General features: G+C 40.0%; 2 protein-coding genes across 37 annotated transcripts in view; both read left to right on the forward strand.

Moving 5' to 3' along the window:
- Positions 1-5,446, forward strand: part of clasp1a (cytoplasmic linker associated protein 1a) — an 86,243-nt gene extending 80,797 nt beyond the window's left edge. For all 36 annotated transcript variants that reach the window (XM_046054685.1, XM_046054694.1, XM_046054687.1 and 33 more), the window contains 3 exons: positions 240-446; positions 878-994; positions 2,731-5,446. In XM_046054685.1, the coding sequence (XP_045910641.1) occupies positions 240-446; positions 878-994; positions 2,731-2,817 (411 nt within the window). In that variant the 3' untranslated portion in view covers positions 2,818-5,446. The remainder of the gene's footprint in view (positions 1-239; positions 447-877; positions 995-2,730) is intronic.
- Positions 5,447-6,275: 829 nt separating this feature from the next.
- tfcp2l1 (transcription factor CP2-like 1) lies at positions 6,276-20,020 on the forward strand. The gene is made up of 15 exons (XM_046054735.1): positions 6,276-6,538; positions 7,043-7,191; positions 8,934-9,007; positions 11,019-11,124; positions 11,617-11,723; positions 11,819-11,971; positions 12,143-12,253; positions 13,662-13,765; positions 14,189-14,240; positions 14,350-14,443; positions 14,540-14,630; positions 17,871-17,953; positions 18,183-18,325; positions 18,993-19,044; positions 19,173-20,020. The coding sequence occupies exons 1-15, from the start codon at positions 6,480-6,482 to the stop codon at positions 19,208-19,210; spliced, it is 1,416 nt and encodes a 471-aa protein (XP_045910691.1). The 5' UTR covers positions 6,276-6,479; the 3' UTR covers positions 19,211-20,020.
- The last annotated feature ends 1,603 nt before the right edge of the window (positions 20,021-21,623 follow it).

Consider the following 21,623-nt stretch of genomic DNA (forward strand, 5'->3'; position numbering starts at 1 on the left):
ACAAAATAGTAAAAACACGGTCGCTAAAACAGCCTCTCTGGGTAGCGACTGTAACTATTACAAGTGCCCCAGGAACAGCTTTTGACCATAACTTAGAAAAACTTAGAAAAATAATGTACCACTTGGCACCCATTGATTTATTATATTCAATCAAGTGGATTTGTCACATGAAATAATTTAAGATACATTCACAGTGAAATGTTATATTATTGATCTTAATTGCGTTGATGTGCTTTTAGGTGGTGCGTGCAGCCGAGGAGGCGGCGTCCACCCTGGCCGGCTCCATCCACCCAGAGCAGTGCATCAAGGTGCTGTGCCCTATTGTGCAGACAGCTGACTACCCCATAAACCTGGCTGCTATCAAGATGCAAACCAAAGTCATTGAACGCATCGCCAAGGACTCCTTACTGCAGCTGCTGCCCGACATCATTCCTGGACTCCTGCAGGTCTGCGCCCGAGGATTAAACGTTACACGCTGCAGTTCAGACGCTGCAAGAATTTCATAGAAATATAGATTTGGACTGCTGCATTTTATTCTATTAGTTACTCAAAACACCTGAAATTGTTTTATTCTTTAGTTCTGACTGAACGCTCACAGTCTCAGAATTTGATCAAACTTGCGAAAGTGTACTAATTTATTATTAAATAACAGAATTGCAGTGGTTTTTGGAGAAGACACAGCAGAGACATCTTTGTCAGCTCTAAAAGGCATATGGACACTGGGAATTATTTGCCTTATTTGTCCCTGGAAATGTTTGCGTGTACTCTGCACTCTTTGTGACTCTTCACATGTTCCTGCTAACCGTGTGTGTTTGTGTGTGTGTGTGTGTGTGTGTGTGTGTGTGCGTATGCGTGATGCTGTCTTGTCTCTCTGCAGGGCTATGACAACACAGAGAGCAGTGTTCGCAAGGCTAGCGTGTTCTGTCTGGTGGCTATCTACTCTGTAATTGGCGAGGACCTGAAACCTCACCTGGCACAGCTAACAGGCAGCAAGGTACTGACTGTCACACACACACACAGTTACCAAACCCTCTTCAACAGATGCAGAGCCTTATCATCTTCCCATGTTGTTATTTTTCAGCAGGCTTCAAGCGTGTGTCCAGTTCTAAAGCACAGGGTCATATTTGCCCTACTTTCTCTACATGTGTCCTTGGGTTGAGGTCTGAGGGTCAGTTTCTCCTGAATGGAGGGACCCTCCAACTACTATCTTGAACAGCTGGTTATTTGAAAGGAGTTTGATACGTGCAGTATTGACCGAGTGTGGCCGAGTAAGCACTGTCACATTCAAGTTGTACTTTGAGTTGTAGTCTTAGTGCAAACAAAAGTTTAGCCTGGACCCAAACCACTTTTGTTGTGATATCCAGATCGGATGTAGAGGCATATTCTTCAGGAGTATCCAGCTGAATATGGTCATGAAATTGAAAATGAGTTGGATTTTTGTATTCAATGCTTATTCGTCCAAAGCCCACATCAAGGCATTATAAAATATACTAATATAATGTTGCCAATATTAGTGAAAAGTATTTTGATTGAATGATACAGGAATTTAAATTTCAGTGTTTCCCTTTGACCTCTTCTGCACATCTAATAACATCAGCTGTGAGATCATTTAATGTTCAGCATCATTTGGAAGAATTTCAAGAATTGTTGCACATCACAGCGGTATCGTCTTTCCTTTCACAAGAGATGGTCCTCTGTTCTCTAACCTATTGGGAAAAGCATACAGCAGCCACTCTGATCAGTTAAGTCAGTAGGAGCCTTCATATTTTAAGAACATCCATGATGAGCCTCTGCTGAGCAAGAGCTATAGAAAGTGTGTGGATCAGCAAATTATTAGCATGCAGTGTTCAAGGTATCCTTAGTCATTGATAAAAATTCCCAAAGTAAGCAGTTTATCATTACTGTAAGTAAGTACATTGACTTTGACCTGTGTCTTCCTTTTTACTATTGGTACCTTGTTGGTGATCTAAAATTCAAGACTTATGCTTATTCAGATCTTAGAAATGTGAGATAGAATAGATCTATTTTTGAGAAACTGTATAAATGTTATAACACAATAAATGCCAGGCTTTTCTATTCTGGTTATAATTGACAACTAATTGGTAACAAAAACCAGTATTGCCAGTATGGCTCCCAAACATTTTCTTTTATGACACTTTAATGGAATGCAATGTCTGCTCGCAAACTCTCAGATGCATATGTCCATTTTAACCAAAGACTGATATTTTCTCTTTCCCCTGAAGAAGTAGATTTAACCGGGGAAAAAATCTAAGACCTAAAGTCTGAATGAATTAGAATCATTTTTGTAGAGATGTTTGTTCTCCTTTCCTCTCCTGTAAATTATCTCATGACCCCTCAGATTTCTCCTGTGAGCCCTTGTGTGGGCCACTGAGCTACATGATGGTGTACAAATAGGTGAATACACAAAACAAATATGAAGAAAAAACGTTTTAAATCAAACAAAGGAGCATGAGTCTTGAACTGCTCACAACTCATAGATGCATACAATCCTGTTCTCAAGTACCCATAGTGTTGCTTTAAACATATCTTTAGCCAAAATGTTTGGTGAAAGTGAATGTTTTGCTTTCCATCCTCCAGTTTGACACAACACGTTCCAGAAGTCCTGCTTCTTCAGAGAACTTCTTAAAGAACCTAACTAATAAGACCTTAAAGAATGTCCCATGTGATACTACTACTCACCATATGCAATCACACTTTGCTTGTTTGCAGATGAAGTTACTGAACCTGTACATCAAGCGGGCCCAGACGACCAACAGCAATAGCAGCAGTTCCTCAGACGTCTCCTCTCACAGCTAATGGAGGGAGGTTTCATTTGGAAACCCTGTGGACGAACGGCGTTCCAGGATTTCCAGGGCATAGACACGCTTCTTTCCGACTTCACCATCTCTGAGCTTCCCCTCCTCCTCATCAGAACTCGAGCTTTGCTGCGTTTTTCTCCTGTGTCGAGGAGATCCTCTCAGCAACCTATTTGTCGTTTAGTTCCTCCTCCCTACCTTTGCTCCAGAAACTTTTGAATGTAACTGTGGGTTGGTTTTAGACTGGTGGGGAGGGACTCAACACATTTGGAGTTTTTGGATCTAGGAATGCACCTTCTCTTCCTCCACAGTTCCCACAACCCCCACACCGCCTTTTGTCAATGGAAGCATGTTTCTCCTTGAGCCCACATTTGGTAGAATAAGGAGTTCATGCATGATGCCGTGAAATATTCATCATCAGATTGGAGGAAATGTTATCGTGCAAGAGAAACTTCTGACAAAAAGACCACAGCTTGGGATGAAATGTCATTTGGCTGGCCCAGTGATGGTGATGAGTCCAGAGGTTTCGGGATGAAAAACCAAATATTCTTAGAAAAGCAGAAATGTTTATGGGAACAATGTGACATAAAAAAAGTACTGTATGAGCATCTTTAGATTACAGGCTGACAGAAGCCTGTACATCGATTGTATTCTTGTTTTAATTAGTTAATAAGTGACTTAATCAATTGAATGCCCCTTTCACAACTTAACATGTTGCCAAACGATTCCTTGTCAGCTCAGAATTGACAATCCTTCATATAATTGTGCACATCTTTATTTTAAGGTTCAGAAGATGACATCACTGTTAAGCTGTCACAATTAAAGTTGTCTGAATTTGTCTGGAAATTCACAATCAGCGGACAGCAGAAGTTGAGCCTATGAAAAGTTGCAGTATTTTCACACTGAACGTTCTGCATCAAGTTTGTGTTATGTTTTGTTCAACATGCTCTCACATGTGGTTGCCTATAGGTTGCTAGTTTGTTGCATCTTACCTGTGCATCTAATCTGTAAGGCTGCCGCTCAGTCCTGTGTGTGTTTGAAGAGGAAGTCCTTTATAAATACTGCAGATGTTTTCCCTGCTTGGAGTTGGAAGGGAGACCAGCGATCCAAGACAAGACATTACCCGGCCTTATTCATTTTACACAGACTAATGTTTGTTGACTGGGACTGCGGAGAGTGAATGAGACGTACAGCACTGAAACTCTCGGCTCTCAAAAACTGTGAATCTGCAGGAAAAGTGACGGCAGCGTTCTTGACCTGTGTTGATGCAAAGACAGTATTAGTTGTGTCCTCTGAGCTCCTTCAGTTCGCCTCCACATAACCACAGCTTCTGCAATAACCGTAAATCCACAATTAAAGGTATTTTGTACATATACTTTTTGACCACTGCTTCGCAAAGTTTTCACAATATCTGGAAATAAGTAAAGTGAACAGTTTGACTATCTCACTTTTTTGCACGTTAGCAAAATAGCTTGCATGTAACCTGCAGCACGTGTCAACTTTGTGCTGGATTGAATGGCCCAGGTGTTTGGCTGTTAAGTGCACTTGAACCATCATCAGATTACTCATCTCCAAAGTTTCAGTACAGGATGTAGTCACATTAGCCAGGCTCATATGGAAAAGGTACAAAATGGTGCAACAGCTCCAACTTCGCAACAACCAAAACCATGTCTTTGGTATATTTAAGATGGTAGAAATATCCAGGCAAGGTATCAAGAAATCACACCTCTGGTGGTTATTTATTTCAGTGTTACGTTTGAGGTATCAAGAAGCTTTAAAAGGTTGGATTTCTGAAATGAGATGGCTCTTTGAGTTTGACGGGTTCCCAAAGTTTACCCCATGGATCTCTATTTGGGAAGAGTTTTCCCCATCTGATCAGATTTTTATTATTTGAGATGATTTAGTTTATCATGGTACAGTTAACTTATTGTAGGAAGGGATCAGAAATGATTATGCCTTTTAATTTCTGCTATCACCTTCGCTAACTTCTAGCAAATGAATCATAATAATAAGGAAAAGTATTTCTGACTTCACCTGGGGACAACCTGAGTCCTTGGATGGACAATTTGGGGCTCACTGTTTTAGTTGACTGGTGTTTTCATTTAGGGAATCCACTGAGAGTGGGCCGATTGTTATTTAAGTAAATGAATGTACAGACTTTACATGTGTTATAATTAGCTTTTTAAGTATTGGTACTGAAACTGATTTGAGCGACACTCTGTAATATGCCTGTCTGCACTATACCTTACTTTGCTTTCTCTGGAATTCTTAAAACCATTAATCAGCTTAGTTATTTTTTTAACAGGGCTTCTCCCAATTAAAGCAAATCCATACAGGAAAAGTTCACCAGTCGGAAAACTACTGGTTGCTAGCATCTGTTATCACAATACTGGTCCTAGAAACAGACAAGATGTTCCTTTCAAACTGTTCACTATGCATGTTCTACAATACACTCTTTCTTTTGTTCCAACCGGTCATGTAATATTCATACCTGTATTTATGTATTTTATTTTATTTGTTCTCTCATGATAAACTGTACAGAAGGGTTTTTTGTTAACTTTCACCTGTGATAGATTTGCAACCATGTAAAGAAATTGTTTTGCTCTAGAAATAAACAGACTAAGAACCGATCTAAATGTTTTTGTTATTCATTCCAGATTTCACATAACAAGTTTTTTAATGTTGCGCAACATTTTAAAAGCCAGACTTCTCTGTTTTCATCCCTCTGCAGGTTGAACCTTGTTCTGTGACTTCCACAGGGGTGCTGGCAGCAGTATTGCACAGTTGTCCATCCATTTACGACCACGTGCATTCAGACGCTGAGGTGTGCTTAGCCGCTCTGTATAAACATTAACCTGAGCGGGCTTTCAGATGACCTGCTCCTAATCTCTGGTCCTGGTTGAGGAGCTCTGAAGAGACGAGACAGCAGCTGCAGGGGTTTGTATTCAACCTGTTGTCCTCAATTTTCTTCCTAACACACAAAATTAAAACTACATTTTGGGGTTGAGCTCACTGGTGTAAAGCGATTTAGCCAGTAATGCATTTTATTTTGCATCCACAGCATACTACTATGTACTAATTCTAATAGTATTACTGTTATATGTTTGTGTGATATTAGCAACCATAAAAGGTAAAACTACTTTTCTGCTGTTGATTTTTGGAATTCCAAATAACTCCGCTACCACAATGCTCTTCTATGGCTGTTCTCATTATCATAACAAAGACATAGAAGATAACTGTATTTACTCCCACTCATTAAGGCTTCTTGCCCTTCTCTATTGCCCTAAACCAGCGGCTGTTTTCATGTTTGTTTTCCAAAATGTACCCCAAAACATCATTACACTAAGTGAGATTAAAGTCTGGCTTTAGGGCCATACTGTTGGCAGTGTCAACAACTGGGCAAGTGGAGCTGCTTTTAATGCATCAATCCAGCTAGACATTGGTGGTGGGAGGTGTGCCTACACACTCCGCCTCTCAACGGTCATCCAAGGCATGCCAATGGCAGTCCTGATGACATCACTGGGACCATATAAGAGGCAGGCAATGAGGTCTGGGTGCAAACCTCTCTTAGCTGAAATCTGAGGGAAGGCACAAAGCAAGCACCGTCTGTCTCCAAGTCTTCCCTGTGGTCCCGGGATTCAAGAAGACACCGCACTGGAAAATATGCTGTTCTGCCATTCCCAGCCTGAGTCCTACCACCAGCACCCTGCTAGTTACATTAGGTAAAGCACAAGCCATATTGAGAAGCTTCAGAAACTTGAGGATTTCATGCATTATATCTACAACAGGTTAAATCAAAGTGACAGCGCAAAGCAGTGATGTTTTCTTTACTTGCACAAGAACATGTGGAGAGAAGTAATGCTTATATGTGTAAAATTATTTTATAAATGTGCATATTTGCAGTCATTCTGCCTCCAGAATCACATTTAAGTATTTTAGTATTCACATTTAATTGCAATGTGAAATTCAAATTTTAAAACGCATATCAATGATTCATTTTAAAGATGCACTGCATTCAAAATCCACAGACTACAGATCATATAGACTCCTTTTTTCACCTTTTAAAACTAATACATACTTAAAATGAAATGAACGAGACGAGTAACATTGTATTTTGTAAGATCGACCTCTTGCACCTTTGTTCCTATGATTAAATGATTAGATAATAGGCAAAACAGGACAATCGCCATACTCAGCCCCTCTTCTTTCCTTCTGGTCTCTTACAGAGAGGCCTTGGCACCTTTCTTGAAAAACGAAGAAACAAGGGTTATGGCTGAAAATGGTGCAAAGAGGACCCCATTTCAGTACATTCTATGTGCAGCCACCTCACCGGCTGTGAAACAGCAGGAGGAGAGTCTCACTTATCTCAACCAAGGTAGCTGTCTGTCCTGCTAGTTGAATGTCCACAGTGACTAAATGGAGTCACTGGAGCGCATTTTGACACATGTAATCCTAGCAGCAGCAGGGTTAGATCAATGCTGTTAGGCTAAATCTTGGTAGATTAAGCCATGTTCACATGAATTAATTTAAATGTACACCCCTCCAGTTTGGAACCCTGCAACTCAACACGCCTGTCTCTCAAAGCCAAAAACTGTGTGCAGAGTCATCAAGATAACAAATACAAAAGGCAGTTTAATTGCCACATAAGCCTTATTCTCCAACAGAATAATAATTTAAGTTACTGTAGAGATTCCCTTTGCTAATGCTCTTACAGTCACAGCTCTGTATTTTAAGTTTTGATGACATCAGAACTTCAAGTCTAAATTGTCTGGGTCTATGGAAGCACATAAATGCCATAATAATTAACTGCAACTAACTACTATTGTCACATGTTAATTGTCAGTTAATCTACTGATTGTTCACTTGATTAATCATTTAGTTAGTGAAATGTAATAATATTTTAAAAAACTGGCATTCACAATTTCTCCTAGGCTTATTTTAAGATTCACTGTCATATACGACAAAGAACAGCAAATTGTCATTATCACAACAGTTGCCGACTGACTTTTCTGTCAAAATGTAACCCCCTCTAAATACTTAATACTGAAATATATTTAATATTAAAAATTTAATTTATGACATTCAAATATTTTCCTTTGAAAACCTATTTGGATTTATGTTGTTTGAATTCCCCTCTTTGAAGGTTGTTCCTCTTGGTGCTAAAACATTTTTTGGATTCACAAATTCAGGAAATTCCAGACAGATGGAAGTAAAAATGTTTAAAGTTATATATTGAGTGGTATTTAAATTTCAAGTATTAACAAGTGGTTACATTTTACAAGTAGGTATTCAGTTGCTCAAGCAACTATTCTGGCTTGTTTTTGCTTCCATAGATTTCTGTCTGTAGTAGACAGTTGTTAATTATCACAGATATAGACTAGGCTGCCCTGGAATATAAGAATGGGATATATTGTATACATATTTACATACACCCAAAAAGCTTTTGATTCGTTTGAATGACTAACTTAGTGAAATCACAGTAGTAGTAGTAAGCTAGCAGTAAGTAGTAAGATTTGAAAGGCATTATTGATTGATTTATCTGTGCAACATGAGCTCCTAAATCTGTTAATTTGTCAGCCTTCTTTTCATCTTCTAATCTAATTTACCCTTCTTATTTTATTTTTTTGTCCTTTCTCCTTTCCAAATTGTACTCTACCCTTCTGCTTCACATCATTCTCTACCACTGAACCTTCTAATAGTTCCTGTCTCTTGTTGAACTTGTATTTGTACTTTATTTACCTTTATTTATCTACAAGTTTGTCCTACTTATCTGCTGTACAGTAATTTGGTTGGAGTGAAAACACATTGAAAGTGAGCTTGCTGTAACACGCAACTTTTGGCCAACATAGCTTAGTTTTATTACCACACTGACAAAGCCCTGACAGTGGGTCCAGTAGTGTTCCTCACTGGCTGTTTTAATGATATCTTCATGTGATATTTGATCAGGATGGAGATATGGAAAAGTTTTCTTGTGGCTGGCCTTGATATCTGGCTTAAAAGGTTTCTAATTTGATTCAATTTCTATCTCCACCGCCTCTCTTTTCTGATTGACTGATTTCCCATTTTTCAATTTTAATCAGTTTTTTTTTTTTTTTTTTTTAATGTTTTAAAATGTAGGTCAGTCCTACGAAATCCGTATGCTTAACAGAAAACTAGTGGAGTATACAGATATAAGCAGCAAATATGTAAAGGTAGGTGTAAGGTATTGTGTTTGTCTGTTTTTGACTTTCACGTGACCTCTTCCTCTTTCTTCTCTTCGCTGCTGCTTTTATGTATCCATTCCCTGATTTGTCACAGGTCCCCCAACTTCACTTCAGGAGTGGGGTCGACCTTGGAGAGCTTGGTACTATCACCCAAACTTACCTTTCTTCTTTCCTAGATGTCACATTAACCCCTTACAAACACACATCTCATCTTGCCTTCACAGTTTTACCACACACACACACACCCTCTTCATCTGAACATGCCAATCTGCTTTTGTCTGCATCACTGTGATTTTTGGACTTTGGGCATCTTTATGTTTGTTCTGGAGACGTTCTGTTTCTTTCTTTTAACTTTAAAAAGTGATATATTCCTGATACTGTGGCTTTTTTTGAGTAAAACCCATTAGCAGCCCATCATTTCTGTCATGGCAGGTTGTTGTGACACGCAAAAAGTCGAAAGTGACTCGACTTCAATATTAACGTTTGTCGAAAACCCCTAAGAGTAAGGAGAGGTCATTTATTTCATTTCTGTGCGAGTACATCCACTTGACATGTCTCTGTCGTCAGGCTGCCATTGCTTGAGAGCGTAATGTTAGCAGTAGCATCCGAGAAACACAAGAATGGGACAGGTGGCATCTTCTCAAACACATGACGTGCTGGGGCCAGGGCTTTTTGAGTTCTGGTGCTCAGTCATGTATGACCCTCCCTCCATAAAGATCCCAGTGGTACATGTTTTTAAAGGTTGTTAATTTAATTTCATGCCCTGGCAGGATTTTAAAAGGTTGCTGTGAAAGAGGTACTCCAGTGATTTAATATTGTGCTTCTGTGAAGTCAAGGGGGACTCACAAGAGACAGTTTAGAAAAGGGATGGTCAAGATATCCTAACTTTTAGTTCTTAAAGAGGGTCACTCCAAAAATACGGGATCCTACATTTCCCATAATGCATGCACTGGATAGTGTCCTTTATTAGACCCTCAATGCCTTCTAAATGCCTACTGTAAGGCAGGCTCTCTGTTATAGGTCTCCAGCCAAAACCAAGATAACCCTGGGGACATCATCAGGGCTATTTAAGAAAGTTCCTCCAGAACCTCAGGCTGAGTAGTACTCTTTGTGACAGGTAAACTGAACTTTATGTGTAAAATTGGTGGAGTATCCCTTTCATGAAATTCTGACCATGAGCAGGGACAATATTATTTTTAAATTTTTTGTTTGATATAGTGACAAGATATATTATCAGACAACACAATGGATCAGGATGCCTGTAACAACAGCTACTTGCTCTGCAGTAGATGCAGTTTACAGATTAAGGACATGGATTGTCTTTGTTCAGGGTTCGTACGTGCCTTGAAAATGGTGTGGTGCCTGATTCTCATTGTGTCACACCCCCAAATTGTGTATGCTTAAATATTACCAAACAGGACACTGAAAAGTCCTTAGAGGTCCCATGAACTGGAATAATACCTCCTTAATGTGCTGTACTGAAACAGGTCAGTTAGTGGGCCTAGGATGGAGATAAACCAAGCTAGGATTGTTGGAAAATTTGTAATGATTTTATTAACTTCTACTACGCCAACTTGTGCCACATCAGCTCACCAGTGAAGAGGCACTTTTTTTCAGGAACTTTCTTGGAATATCATGTGTCCATTTCATGGGCTCTTTAAGTTTGTTGTTCAAGTGAGAGTGGGAGCCCTGATCTTTAGACACTGTTGGTGCTGCACCTCAGAGTTGTCAAGTGTAGCTCATTTTCCTGATGAATATATGGAGATGCTCTTTTTAAGTATGTCTAGTGTACAACGGGCAGGAATTGAGATGGAATTCTTAGTGTACTTCCTCCTCCTTACCCTTGCCAAATGGGACTTCCTCAGTATGTTTTAATAAATGAATGAGGGGAGCCTTTTCGCACTTTGCCCAACAGTCCGGCTGTTCGGCTATGTGCGGGCTGCCCTGCTCAAGCTATAGCTGTACTCCGGCCTAAACGCCCGATCCTGCCTGTTGACAGAGCATTGTGCGCGTGGTGTTTCATGACCGTCGACTGCAGTATATGGAGCACCAGCAGCTGGAGGGGTGGAGGTGGAACAGGCCTGGAGACCGAATCGTGGATATAGGTGAGTTGACTGCACTAACATATGTCCTGATTCGTCAGAGCTTAATGATATGACAAAGACCACTGATATCCCCAGGTTTAGCATCGAAAGGCTCATGAGCAAGGCATTTATCGGTGTACTCTGCCAGTGTAGTGCTTGCTTGCTGACCAAAGTACAAGATTAACGCTGTGCTGAACCACAACTGAGGCCATTTATAGACCTCCATACTTGTTTTCAGGTAACACATTTAAGTAATTTACATGTTCATGACTAAATAAGTAACAATCAAAGTAAGAAACATCGTTGGCTATTATTAATGAGTTTGTCACACCAGTCTACAGCCATGCTAACAGCTTTATGAGGCACAGTGGAAGGAGAATAGCACTTGAGGTAAATGCTAACATTAGAATGCTGATGATCCCCTCATGGCAATTCATCCGATAGTTTTTGAAATATTTTGGTTTGGACCGAAGTGGTGCAGCAAATGTAAACTGACTGACTCTTTATTTGCAGATATCCCGTTGTCAGTGGGGATCCTGGAGCCCCGTTCACACCCTCTGCACCTCAACACCATTGAGTTCCTCTGGGATCCTGTCAAGAACGCTTCTGTTTTCATCCAGGTACAGGGAGATTCTGGTGAAATGTCTGGGGATGTTGTTAAGACATATATGACAGACGTGCAATTATCAAACCCTTTTTTTGCACGCCTTCTCAGGTCAACTGCATCAGCACCGAGTTTACCCCCAGGAAGCATGGAGGGGAGAAAGGAGTGCCTTTTCGTATCCAGGTGGACACTTTCACCACCAATGAACACGGGGAATACATGGAGCACGTCCACTCTTCCAGCTGCCAGGTCAAAGTGTTCAAGGTATGAAACTTTATATCCCTACATGTTTTCTGCTAGCCTGCCCAGTGTCAACATACTGTAGTTGTGCTGCACTCTCATAATCACTGGGCTATACGGTCCATAACAATTATAATTCAATGTATCTTTTACAGGTTTATATATTTCACTTCTAATGTCACATTTTTTTGGAAGCCTAAAGGAGCTGATCGCAAACTGAAGACAGACAGGGAAAAGATCAATAAAAAGGTTCTTCAAGACAGAGAAAAGTATCAACCGTCCCATGAGACCACTCTGCTAAAAGAGGTGAGGCACACAGTTCTCTTTCTCTGGCAGACCTCAGAGGACTCTTTGCTTGCTTTCATTTTTTCAGTAGCGTTGTAATGCTGTAAATTATTGTATTATCTGAATATGTATCTAATCTCATCAGCACTGAAGCCATACAATCATTATCATTTCTGTTTCACTATTTTATATTTTTATGTGCTTCCCCTGCCCATCAGAATATTTTCTATCACTGCATGTTGCTGTGCTCGTTTGGCGGCATTCTTTTAAAAAGTTTGCTTGCTTTGGCGCTGAGCTCTGTCAATGACTGGGACTCTTGGTGTGTTACTTTAGTGTCTTGTGTCTGACTGTCAAGTGACTCAGCAGTTTCTGCTTTAATGTTAATCAAATTTATACATATTAAAAGCCAGGACTGGAAGAACTACTTTACATAAATATAAAAGTAATAACACCACAAAGTAGACCGTACTGCACTTAAAGTCAACTTCAGTAAAAGTATTATCAACAAAATGTACTTAAAGTCATACTGATATATTATTATAGGCTCAAATATTATTTTACTATTGTAACATACTGGTATACGTATAAGCAGCAATTTAAGATTGTAACTGTTTGAGGTAGAGCTAACTACTTTATGTACTGTTAGTTGGTTTTATCCACATCAATGTATCATGTTTTATAAATGATAAAATATGATTAGTTGTCAGATAAATATAGTTAGTAAGTAAAAAGTACTATACTTCCCTTTGAAATGTAGTAAAGAAGTGTAAAGTATAAAATGGAACCACTGAACTAAAGTAAAAGTATATCAAGTAAATGTACTACATCACAGCTGAAAACATTGCAATTATGTGCAAAAAGCTAGAGTGTAAAGAATAACGATTAAAAAAAGAAAAAATAAAGCTTACTGGAAGTTATTTTGGCCCGCAGACTTGTATTCATTTCTCTGTTTTTGAAAGTATTTTAGCTGTTCAGCCAGTTGCTGTCTTTGTCTGCATGTTGTTTGGTGCTACACCAGCAAAAACCTCCAACACAGGCTGCTCACCAACATGACCAGTGCCTAAAAGACACTTTAAGTTGGTCACCGGCAAGACCAGCAAAACTGGTCTTTGCTGTTTTTCAGCAGGGTTACTGCTGCAGCTGAAAGTGAGGTCTATGAGAAGAGTTTCAAGAGCTTCAAAGTACTGGGGGGGGATAATTCTTTGTAGGTTCCTCACTACAGACAATACCCATTACATTTCACACAGCCATTTGATCCATTGTTGGTATAAAAATATTGACAGGTGCTTTAATATAATATATTTAATATTAAATTTTGGAAATATTTAGTCATATAGTCTTTGTGCTACCATATATTTACTTTGATAGGTTGAATAAACAGAAAACACCTTCCTTCTTCCTTTTCTATCTCTGTCCTGTGTCTCTCTAGTGTTCCCCTTGGCCTGATGCCCTGAATCTCACCAGCCACAGCAGCAGCAGCACGCCGTCCCCAGTTTACCACAGCTCACCAACTTCCTGTAGTTTCACAGATGGGTGAGTCAGCATTTATCTAATTCATTTTGTTTAGTAAAGCTCTGTAGGAAAACTGTAGGTTAACCTAAAGGCAGACTAAAAGTTGCATTGATTGTTGCTACAATTTAAAATTGGACAGTTTGTTTTGACTGTGTTTCAGTAGCTTTGTTTACTATTTCCAAAGGCAGTAAATTATGTAAATCCTCTTTCCATTCCTGACCTCAGGGTTTATCCCTGTAGCAGATGTGGAATACTAACAGTGGTAATAGCTCCCTCTATGGGTGCTTACCAGGTCACTGTGCAGAAGCATGAACCTGTGCTCTACAGACACAGTTAAAAATAAGCACATGTAATAGTAAATGTACAGACAGATGTTTCAGAGCAGTACGAACAAAACCAATCTTCCCAATGTGTTCTTTCTTCCTCATGTGCATGTTTCTGTAGCAACTGTTCTCCAAAGCAGCAAGAGGAGCCGCTCATGCCCGGCTGCTCTGATGTAAGTAACGGAGAACAGTGCAGCATGAAAGTGTTAATTATTATTTGGAGACAGTGGATGCTGTGCTGCTATACACATTTCAAGGGCTCTTCTTCTTTTTGACATGTAGCATCTTCTGCCGTCGTCCTCGCTGCAGGACACTCAGCAGTGGCTGCACCGTCACAGGTTCTCACCTTTCTCAAGGCTCTTCTCCAGCTTCTCAGGTAAAAGGGGTAAAAATCCCAACATATTTTGACCCGGTGGGGGAGAGCAGGCAAACAGCTGAGTGACTCAGAATAGATTGTCCGCTATTGTTGCAGGTGCTGATCTGTTGAGGATGAGTAGGGAGGATCTGATCCAGATCTGCGGCCCAGCAGACGGCATTCGCCTCTTTAACACCATGAAAGGAAGGTGAGACATGGAATACACCTTTAAGTGCTCATCACATTTGTTGTAGGTGGTGCTGGCGGCTGGCTGACGTAGAGCCTCCTTGTGTTTCGTGCAGCGGCTGCTGTTGGTTGATGCTAGTTTTGTTCGTGGCAAAATGGATATAAAAGCTCTGTTGTCATTGTTCATAAGGTTAAGCAGGGTTATAAAAAATGCGAAGGTATGACTCACCTAATATGATACCTTCCTTCATTTTGAACAGCACTGTCAAAACGATTCAACAAAGTTTGAAGCTCCACACAAATTTACTGTGCCTCCGTGCAGTTGCATAATTTCCACTGGGGATGGCAGTGCATGTCCCCTCACGTTTTAAAACCTTCTTTTTCTTCCCCTCATTTGTATAATTTCAGGTTGATTTTAATAGTAAAAATCTGAACGTTGTCACTGTCCAGCTGCCAGAGGAGAGACGAAAAGGTTGAGTCTTCTTGTTACTGTGCACAGCATTAAATGAGCTTAAGGAGCAGCAGCAAGTGGTGCTACCTTAGAGGAACATTTCAGTATTTTTAAACCTGGCCCTATATTCACAAATTTTTGTGTTGAAATGACTAGTAGCTACAAAAGGTTTTTGGAATGTGTGCAGTAGATGTCCTCAGCCGCGAACCGGCAGGAGTGGCTGCAACATATTCGTTCAGGTCAATCGTGCCCGTCAAAATGAACACAAAAAGTACTTCTTTTTGCCAGCGACAGGCTCAGACTGTTATACCATGTGTCTGACAACATCAAGGAAAGGATCCCTAAGGACTACCAGTACCCTTTGTTTTTAACAGGGAATTGAAGGCTCGCTCTGAAATGTTGTGAGAGGCGAGTTGTTGCAGGAAGATATATGTGAAAATAGGGCACAGGGTTAAACGACTGAAATTATCCTTTAATGGTGAAGGTTGTTTCTGTGTGCAACCCTAAAGTAATACCTACAGACACAAGTCAGGGCTACATCTACATCTCTACATCACTATATTTCAGAAGAATTATTGTAATTTTTACTTCACTACATTTATCTGACAGCTTTAGTTACTAGTTACTTTTCAGAATAAGATTTTACACATGAAACTATTCATAGATAAGATATTAATACATATGACATTTTAAAGGGGTGCAGTTTTGTTGTAGTTTTTCAATGAAATCACTTAATTAATAAATCATATTTTTACTGCCTTTTTGTCAATGGGCTAACCTCACTTAGAAATGAAGAACATGCCTGTTTTCTTTGTTGTATGTAACAGCCACTGTTCTGCTTTTATTGTGAAGGTACCGGGCCAGGATTTAGACCTGTGAGCGCTCCCGAGCCTCTCTCTGACTCTGACGACATGCAGTCCACTAACATTTACATTTAGATTTTTATCCAGAGGGACTTACATTTGAGGAACAACATACAAGCGTCAACAGAGCATAAATACAACCAAGATCTACAACTGACAATACACACAAGTAAGGGCAGCAATAAATGCTCGTAATATCACGTATGGCATCAATGGGGTAAATACCTAGGGAAGGAAGTAACAGTTAACAAAAAGTGCAAGATAATTGTAAGGGGATAGAAGAAGAGCACAGAAAGTTAGAGGTTAGGAGTTAGAGTTGTTCTAAGAGGAAGTGTTCTCGGAAGAGATGAGTTTTCAAGAGCTTCTTGAAGTTAGAGAGGGACACCCCTGCTCTGATGGCGTGTGGTAGCTCGTTCCACCAACGTGGTGTCACAGATGAGAACAGCTGGGACTGGGTTTGCTTTGTGTGAAGGGATGACAGAGCCAGGCGGCGTTCGTTGGAGGAGCGTAGTGGCCGAGAAGGAACGTAGGCTTTAGTTAGGGAGGGAGGCCACAGGGAGCCAGTGGAGGTCACTGAGTAATGGAGTGACATGCGTCCTTTTGGGCTGATCAACAACCAGACCCGCTGCTGCGTTCTGAACCATTTGTAAGGGTTTCACCGCACAAGCTGGAACACTTGCTAGGAGGGCATTGCAATAGTCAAGGCGAGAGATAACCATGGCCTGTACCAGAAGCTGGGTGGCGTACTGAGTGAGGTAGGGCCTGATTTTCCTTATGTTGTATAGAGAAAAGCGGCATGACCGAGAGACAACAGCAACATGGTCTGAAAAGGACAGCTGGTCATCAATCATGACACCCAAGTTTCTCACCACCCTGGTTGGAGTGATGGTTGAGGAGTCAAGAGAGGTTTAGTTGAAGGTGGCAAGCCTTCATCCATGCAGACTCCAACATAAACTCCACGTAAGAATAAAAACAACAACAAAGTTTTATGTGCTGAAGTCCGTCAGGGCAAATGGATGATGTCGGGTGAAAACAGTGAAAAGTGTGGAAACAATGTCATTATAATATTCTAATAGTCCAGCTCACTGGACTCTGAACATGTCTGTGTGAAAAGCCACAGCCCTCATGCTAGTGTTTCCGCGTTCTTTGCATGATATCTGTAAGAAAGCGTTTTTCTGATTATGCTCGCTCATGAGTTCAAGCCTAGGGTTCAAACACGCGTACGAGCACACACCTGGTTGCAATCTTAAAACCGCTCCGCTAGCGGCTGCTGAAAACTACATATTGCCCCTTTAAACAAAGGTTCTTAACCTTCTTTGGCTTGTGATCCCTGACAAAAAAAGCAACATGTACTTTTCATGTTTCAGATGTCTGTAAGTTCTACCAAAGAGTCATTTCAACTGTAACTTTCTAAACTGGCTTCTGTTATGGCAGAAAATTGTTTCCTCTTACATTTAATCTTTTATGCATGTTCTTATAGATATATATGTATTGTTCTTTTTATCCTTAACCTTTCCTTCTTATATAATCCTTATGTTAGTCTGTCCACATTTACTCGGGTTTAGGTCAAAGCTGTGAGACTGTTTTGGTGTTTTCCTTTCTTGCTGTTCTGCTTGAAGAGGATCTCTGTTCCCCAAACCATAAACCTAGCCTGTGGAAATGATTATTTATCCCTTTGCTCTGGGCCAGACGTTAGTGACTGTCCTAGGAGACAGAACCAGCTGATTAACGTTGTAGTACTTCTGTCATTCCCTTTTTATTAATAAATTCTTCAGAGACAACGGTTGGTTGTTACTTAATTATTAGCTTAATCCCTCACCAGCAATATACACTTTTTCACTACAGTTTCGTTTCAATATGTGATCATCTTACTCAACCATCATGAGTCATTTGACTACAGAGTGTTACTACAACTGCACTTGCATCACAGTCTGCTCACATTTTCCAGGTGTATACAGCCCCGTCTTACCATCTATGTGTGTCAGCAGCAGGCCAGACATCAACCTCCCATCAAGCCGGGGGGTGGAGACAGTAAGTGCACAAACAGTAGAATATTATTCTTATTATATTTGCATGTACAATGTCAGTGGCCACTTTATTAGGTTCACCTGTATGCAATCCAATACAGCAGCCCTGCCACAACATCAACCTGATGAAGCTCGTAATGGTCCGTTTGTAGTGTCTTCATGTAAAACATAATGGTTGATCCAACGAAGCTCGTCAATGCGTTCCTTCCTCGTCTCCTTTGTCTTCCCTGCAGTCTACCACGCTCTGTACCTGGAGGAGCTGACGTTGTTGGACCTGTCAGAAAAGATTGCTATGCTGTACAGCATCCCTCCACAGCAGATTACACACATCTACAGACAAAAACCCAGCGGGATCCATGTCTTGGTCTCTGACGAGGTATCCTTACATCTCCTCTATAAACCACTACCGCTTCATAACTTTGAACCATTTACAACTATGCACTATGTGAGGTCCCAGGCCTGGGGACTGCTGCCATTCTGTATAAAGTACTTGACACAAGGGATTAATGGCTGTCCTGTTACTTGTAGTGTGGGTTTTTCATTTGTAGTTCTGGTTGGATTTCACCTGTACACTTGGAATATGTATTATATATGATCAGGTTGTATAGCCAGTGCGATAAACAGCGACGTTTGGCTCAGTATAAACAATGTGAGACTACTGCTGCGTTATAGTACTGAAAAGCAGCAGAATACAGCAGCAGAAGCCTTGCTTTAAACTTGCTTTATGTTGTCCTCACTCTCAACAATCTCCACCAGCATTGGAAACTCTTAGGAGAAAAGACAAACAGCCAAAGCTGAGCAAACACAGTTTTCGTGGTACTCATACTAGTGGCCCACCAGAAAAAGAAGAAAAAAACAGTGGCAGAGAGAATTCATGAGCTTGATTTACAGAAACAAAATATGTACAGTGAGAAAGCTTTTCTCTAGAGATGACTGTTTACCGCCATCATTTTTAGGCTAGCAAAAGCTGATTATGACACCTGGAAAGGATGGTTGTCAGTAAGGATTAGAATTTATAAATGATGATGATCCATTTGTTCCAGATGGTGCAGAACTTCAGGGAGGAAACAACCTTCACTCTCAGCACTATAAGGGGTAAAAAAAAATTTTTCATAGTTAACCTTTAATTTCGTAACTCACTGTAAAACATTTAGTGACATTCTGTGGAGCTTGATCAGTGGTGGTTTTGAATGATGTTTACTGGATTGTTTTCTGTTACACAGATGCGAACAACGATGGCTACCACGTTGTGTTGAAATGACCAACAGGTCTTCAAGGTTTAATTGAATCAGGAATTGTACAGATTGTATAGAAGTGCTTCTACACTACAACATGTGATGTTTACTAAGATTTACAGCACAGTAAATTGCTGTTAAGTTTTCAGTTTACTGTTGATTTTGTGGTTTTGTTTAGTTGTGTTTAATTTTCCTGTTTTAGTTGTTTAGTTGTATGTCTTGTAATTAGTGGCAAACACTGCTGTACTTTGGTCCTTTACGTTTGGTGCATTTTCGGCTTAAATGCCTATAAATGCAGGTTAATGAAGCAAAGTAAATGTCACACGTCATCATGCAGACAAGACAAATGAACAAAACTATATCATGTTGTTTTAATGTAATGAACTATTTTCATGCTTGTTCTAAATATGAAATGCTGTGATGTAATCTACTGACAATCTCTGTTGCATATGCTATACGCCTCTTTTCTTGACAAGGTGACCGCCATGACTCTGTGATGAATTTATTTCACTCAATACAAAGTATTTGCACTGTAGTCTACAGGTCTACAGATTTTATTCAGGTATATGTCAATGCCTGAGTAAAATGTATATAACAAGTGTAGCCTAAACAGCTGTTTTCTGTAAATGCTGTAGATATAAAGCAGTCTACAGTTCTGTAGGCATGGTTATCTCAGATACTCCACCCCAGTATCGTAAGTAAAGTGAGTTCAGAGAGCTTGCACCTGCTTGTGACTTTGTGCAAATATCTAAAAAGAAAAAGCTAAATTGATAATGATGGTGTTTTTCCCCTATTTATGGCACCACCAATGCTGGAGAATGTGAAATAAAAGTATAAGAAAGTCCAAAGTTGGAATTTGTAACTGACTGTTTAATTTGTGTTTCATTGTGTAAGTCTAGTAAGCTAAAGAACAAACTTTTGTGTTCCACATTAGGTTTATCATCAGCAAATATTAGTTCAGACATAGCTTGGGAAGACATGTAATGTTAAACAGCTTGTTTCCTCTCCCCAAATACAGATCTTGTTGTGCCACTCATGGAGACTATTGTTAGGTCATTTTAAGAAAAACAAGAACAGATATGTATTACAGGGCAGGTAGGCATTTATAGACATGTGACAGGATGGGGTGTGTTTAGGTTGTGACCATCTCAGCACAAACTGGCTGTGAGATTTCTTTCTTACCTTTTTCGTTGTGTGCCATGGTCCAATCTATGAGCCCTAAAGACTTTCATCATCAATGTTGTTACTTAAGGTGAACATAAATGGAGCCCAACCCAATACTTGGTATTCTGCCACTCCTTTGCAGGTAGGCTTGGGCATGCCTCTAGCCAATGAACCAATCACCACACCATCAGTCAGTCTGGCTCCCATTTGGCTGCAAACACACACCTGGCACACAATCTGTATGAGCTTGGGTTTCATAAAAAGCGTTTCAACAGAAATGAAGTATTTCTCTGAATTTCCAGTCTTACCTCTTGACCCCCTCCTGTGCACATTCACAGAAAAGCACTAGCTTAGAGACACAGTGAAAGTTAAATTGCAAGTTTTTCTGCTGTGGCGTACATACCTGGGGCCTCATTTTTAAAACTGTGCTTAGGATCCTCACTAAAAGTGTGTGAACGCCCAAATGCCAAAAATGGCGTACGACAAAAAATATTCAGTTATAAAACCGTGCGTACGCACATCTGTAAGCAAGTTACCTTTATAAATCACAATCAACTTGAAATGTGGCGCATGTGAGGGAGTTCCATGTCCGCCCCTTCAAACACCCACAGTTGCCTATAAATGGTCAGTGAAAGGCCCCTCATTAATATTAATACGTACTGAATGCATGAAGAAAAGAACGGCAAATTTTGGCAGAAAAGCTACAAAATCCTGTGTTGTTTTGTTATTGGCAACTCGCTAAGGTTAATGTTGCTGTCTTTGTGATATCAAATGTCAGCTTAGCAGGCTTAGCTTGAGTTATGGCTTTGGTCAGCTAGCATGACAAATACACAAGATTAGATTTGAAAGTATCTTTCCCAGACCAATTGTTCCCAGGCGTTAGGTGACAATTCAAACTATAAAAATAGAATATAAATAGAATATAAAGCATGCTGCTTTCAGGTATTCTGAATAGCTTTTAAATATTTTTTCTCCTGCAGATCAACTTTTCTCATCCCTGCTGAGTCAAAACACATGTAGGCATGTTGAAGTAAACTCTTTAATTGTGCAACTGACGCCTATTCACATGAATAAATGAATGCACTTTGATTCTTTTAGAAACCCTTGGACTTCAACAGCTCAAGTGTTTCAGTTCAAGTTTTCTGCTCATTCAAAATCTATCCCACATATCTGTGTTGTGACAATATTACAAGAATAAAGTCGCAATCTAATGATAATAAAGTCAAAATATCTCAACAAAATCTACAATAGCCTACTCTGTTTGATTGGTTTTTA

The sequence above is a fragment of the Micropterus dolomieu genome, linkage group LG07, assembly GCF_021292245.1.
Source record: "Micropterus dolomieu isolate WLL.071019.BEF.003 ecotype Adirondacks linkage group LG07, ASM2129224v1, whole genome shotgun sequence".
In the NCBI taxonomy this organism is placed as follows: Eukaryota; Metazoa; Chordata; class Actinopteri; order Centrarchiformes; family Centrarchidae; genus Micropterus; species Micropterus dolomieu.

Coding starts and splice junctions, on each gene's coding strand:
- tfcp2l1 (XM_046054735.1), top strand. CDS start 6,480: ATGCTGTTCTGCCATTCCCAGCCTGAGTCCTACCACCAGCACCCTGCT. Junction 11,972..12,142: donor GCCAGGTCAAAGTGTTCAAG/GTATGAAACTTT, acceptor TTTTTTTGGAAG/CCTAAAGGAGCTGATCGCAA. Junction 14,631..17,870: donor TTTAACACCATGAAAGGAAG/GTGAGACATGGA, acceptor CACATTTTCCAG/GTGTATACAGCCCCGTCTTA.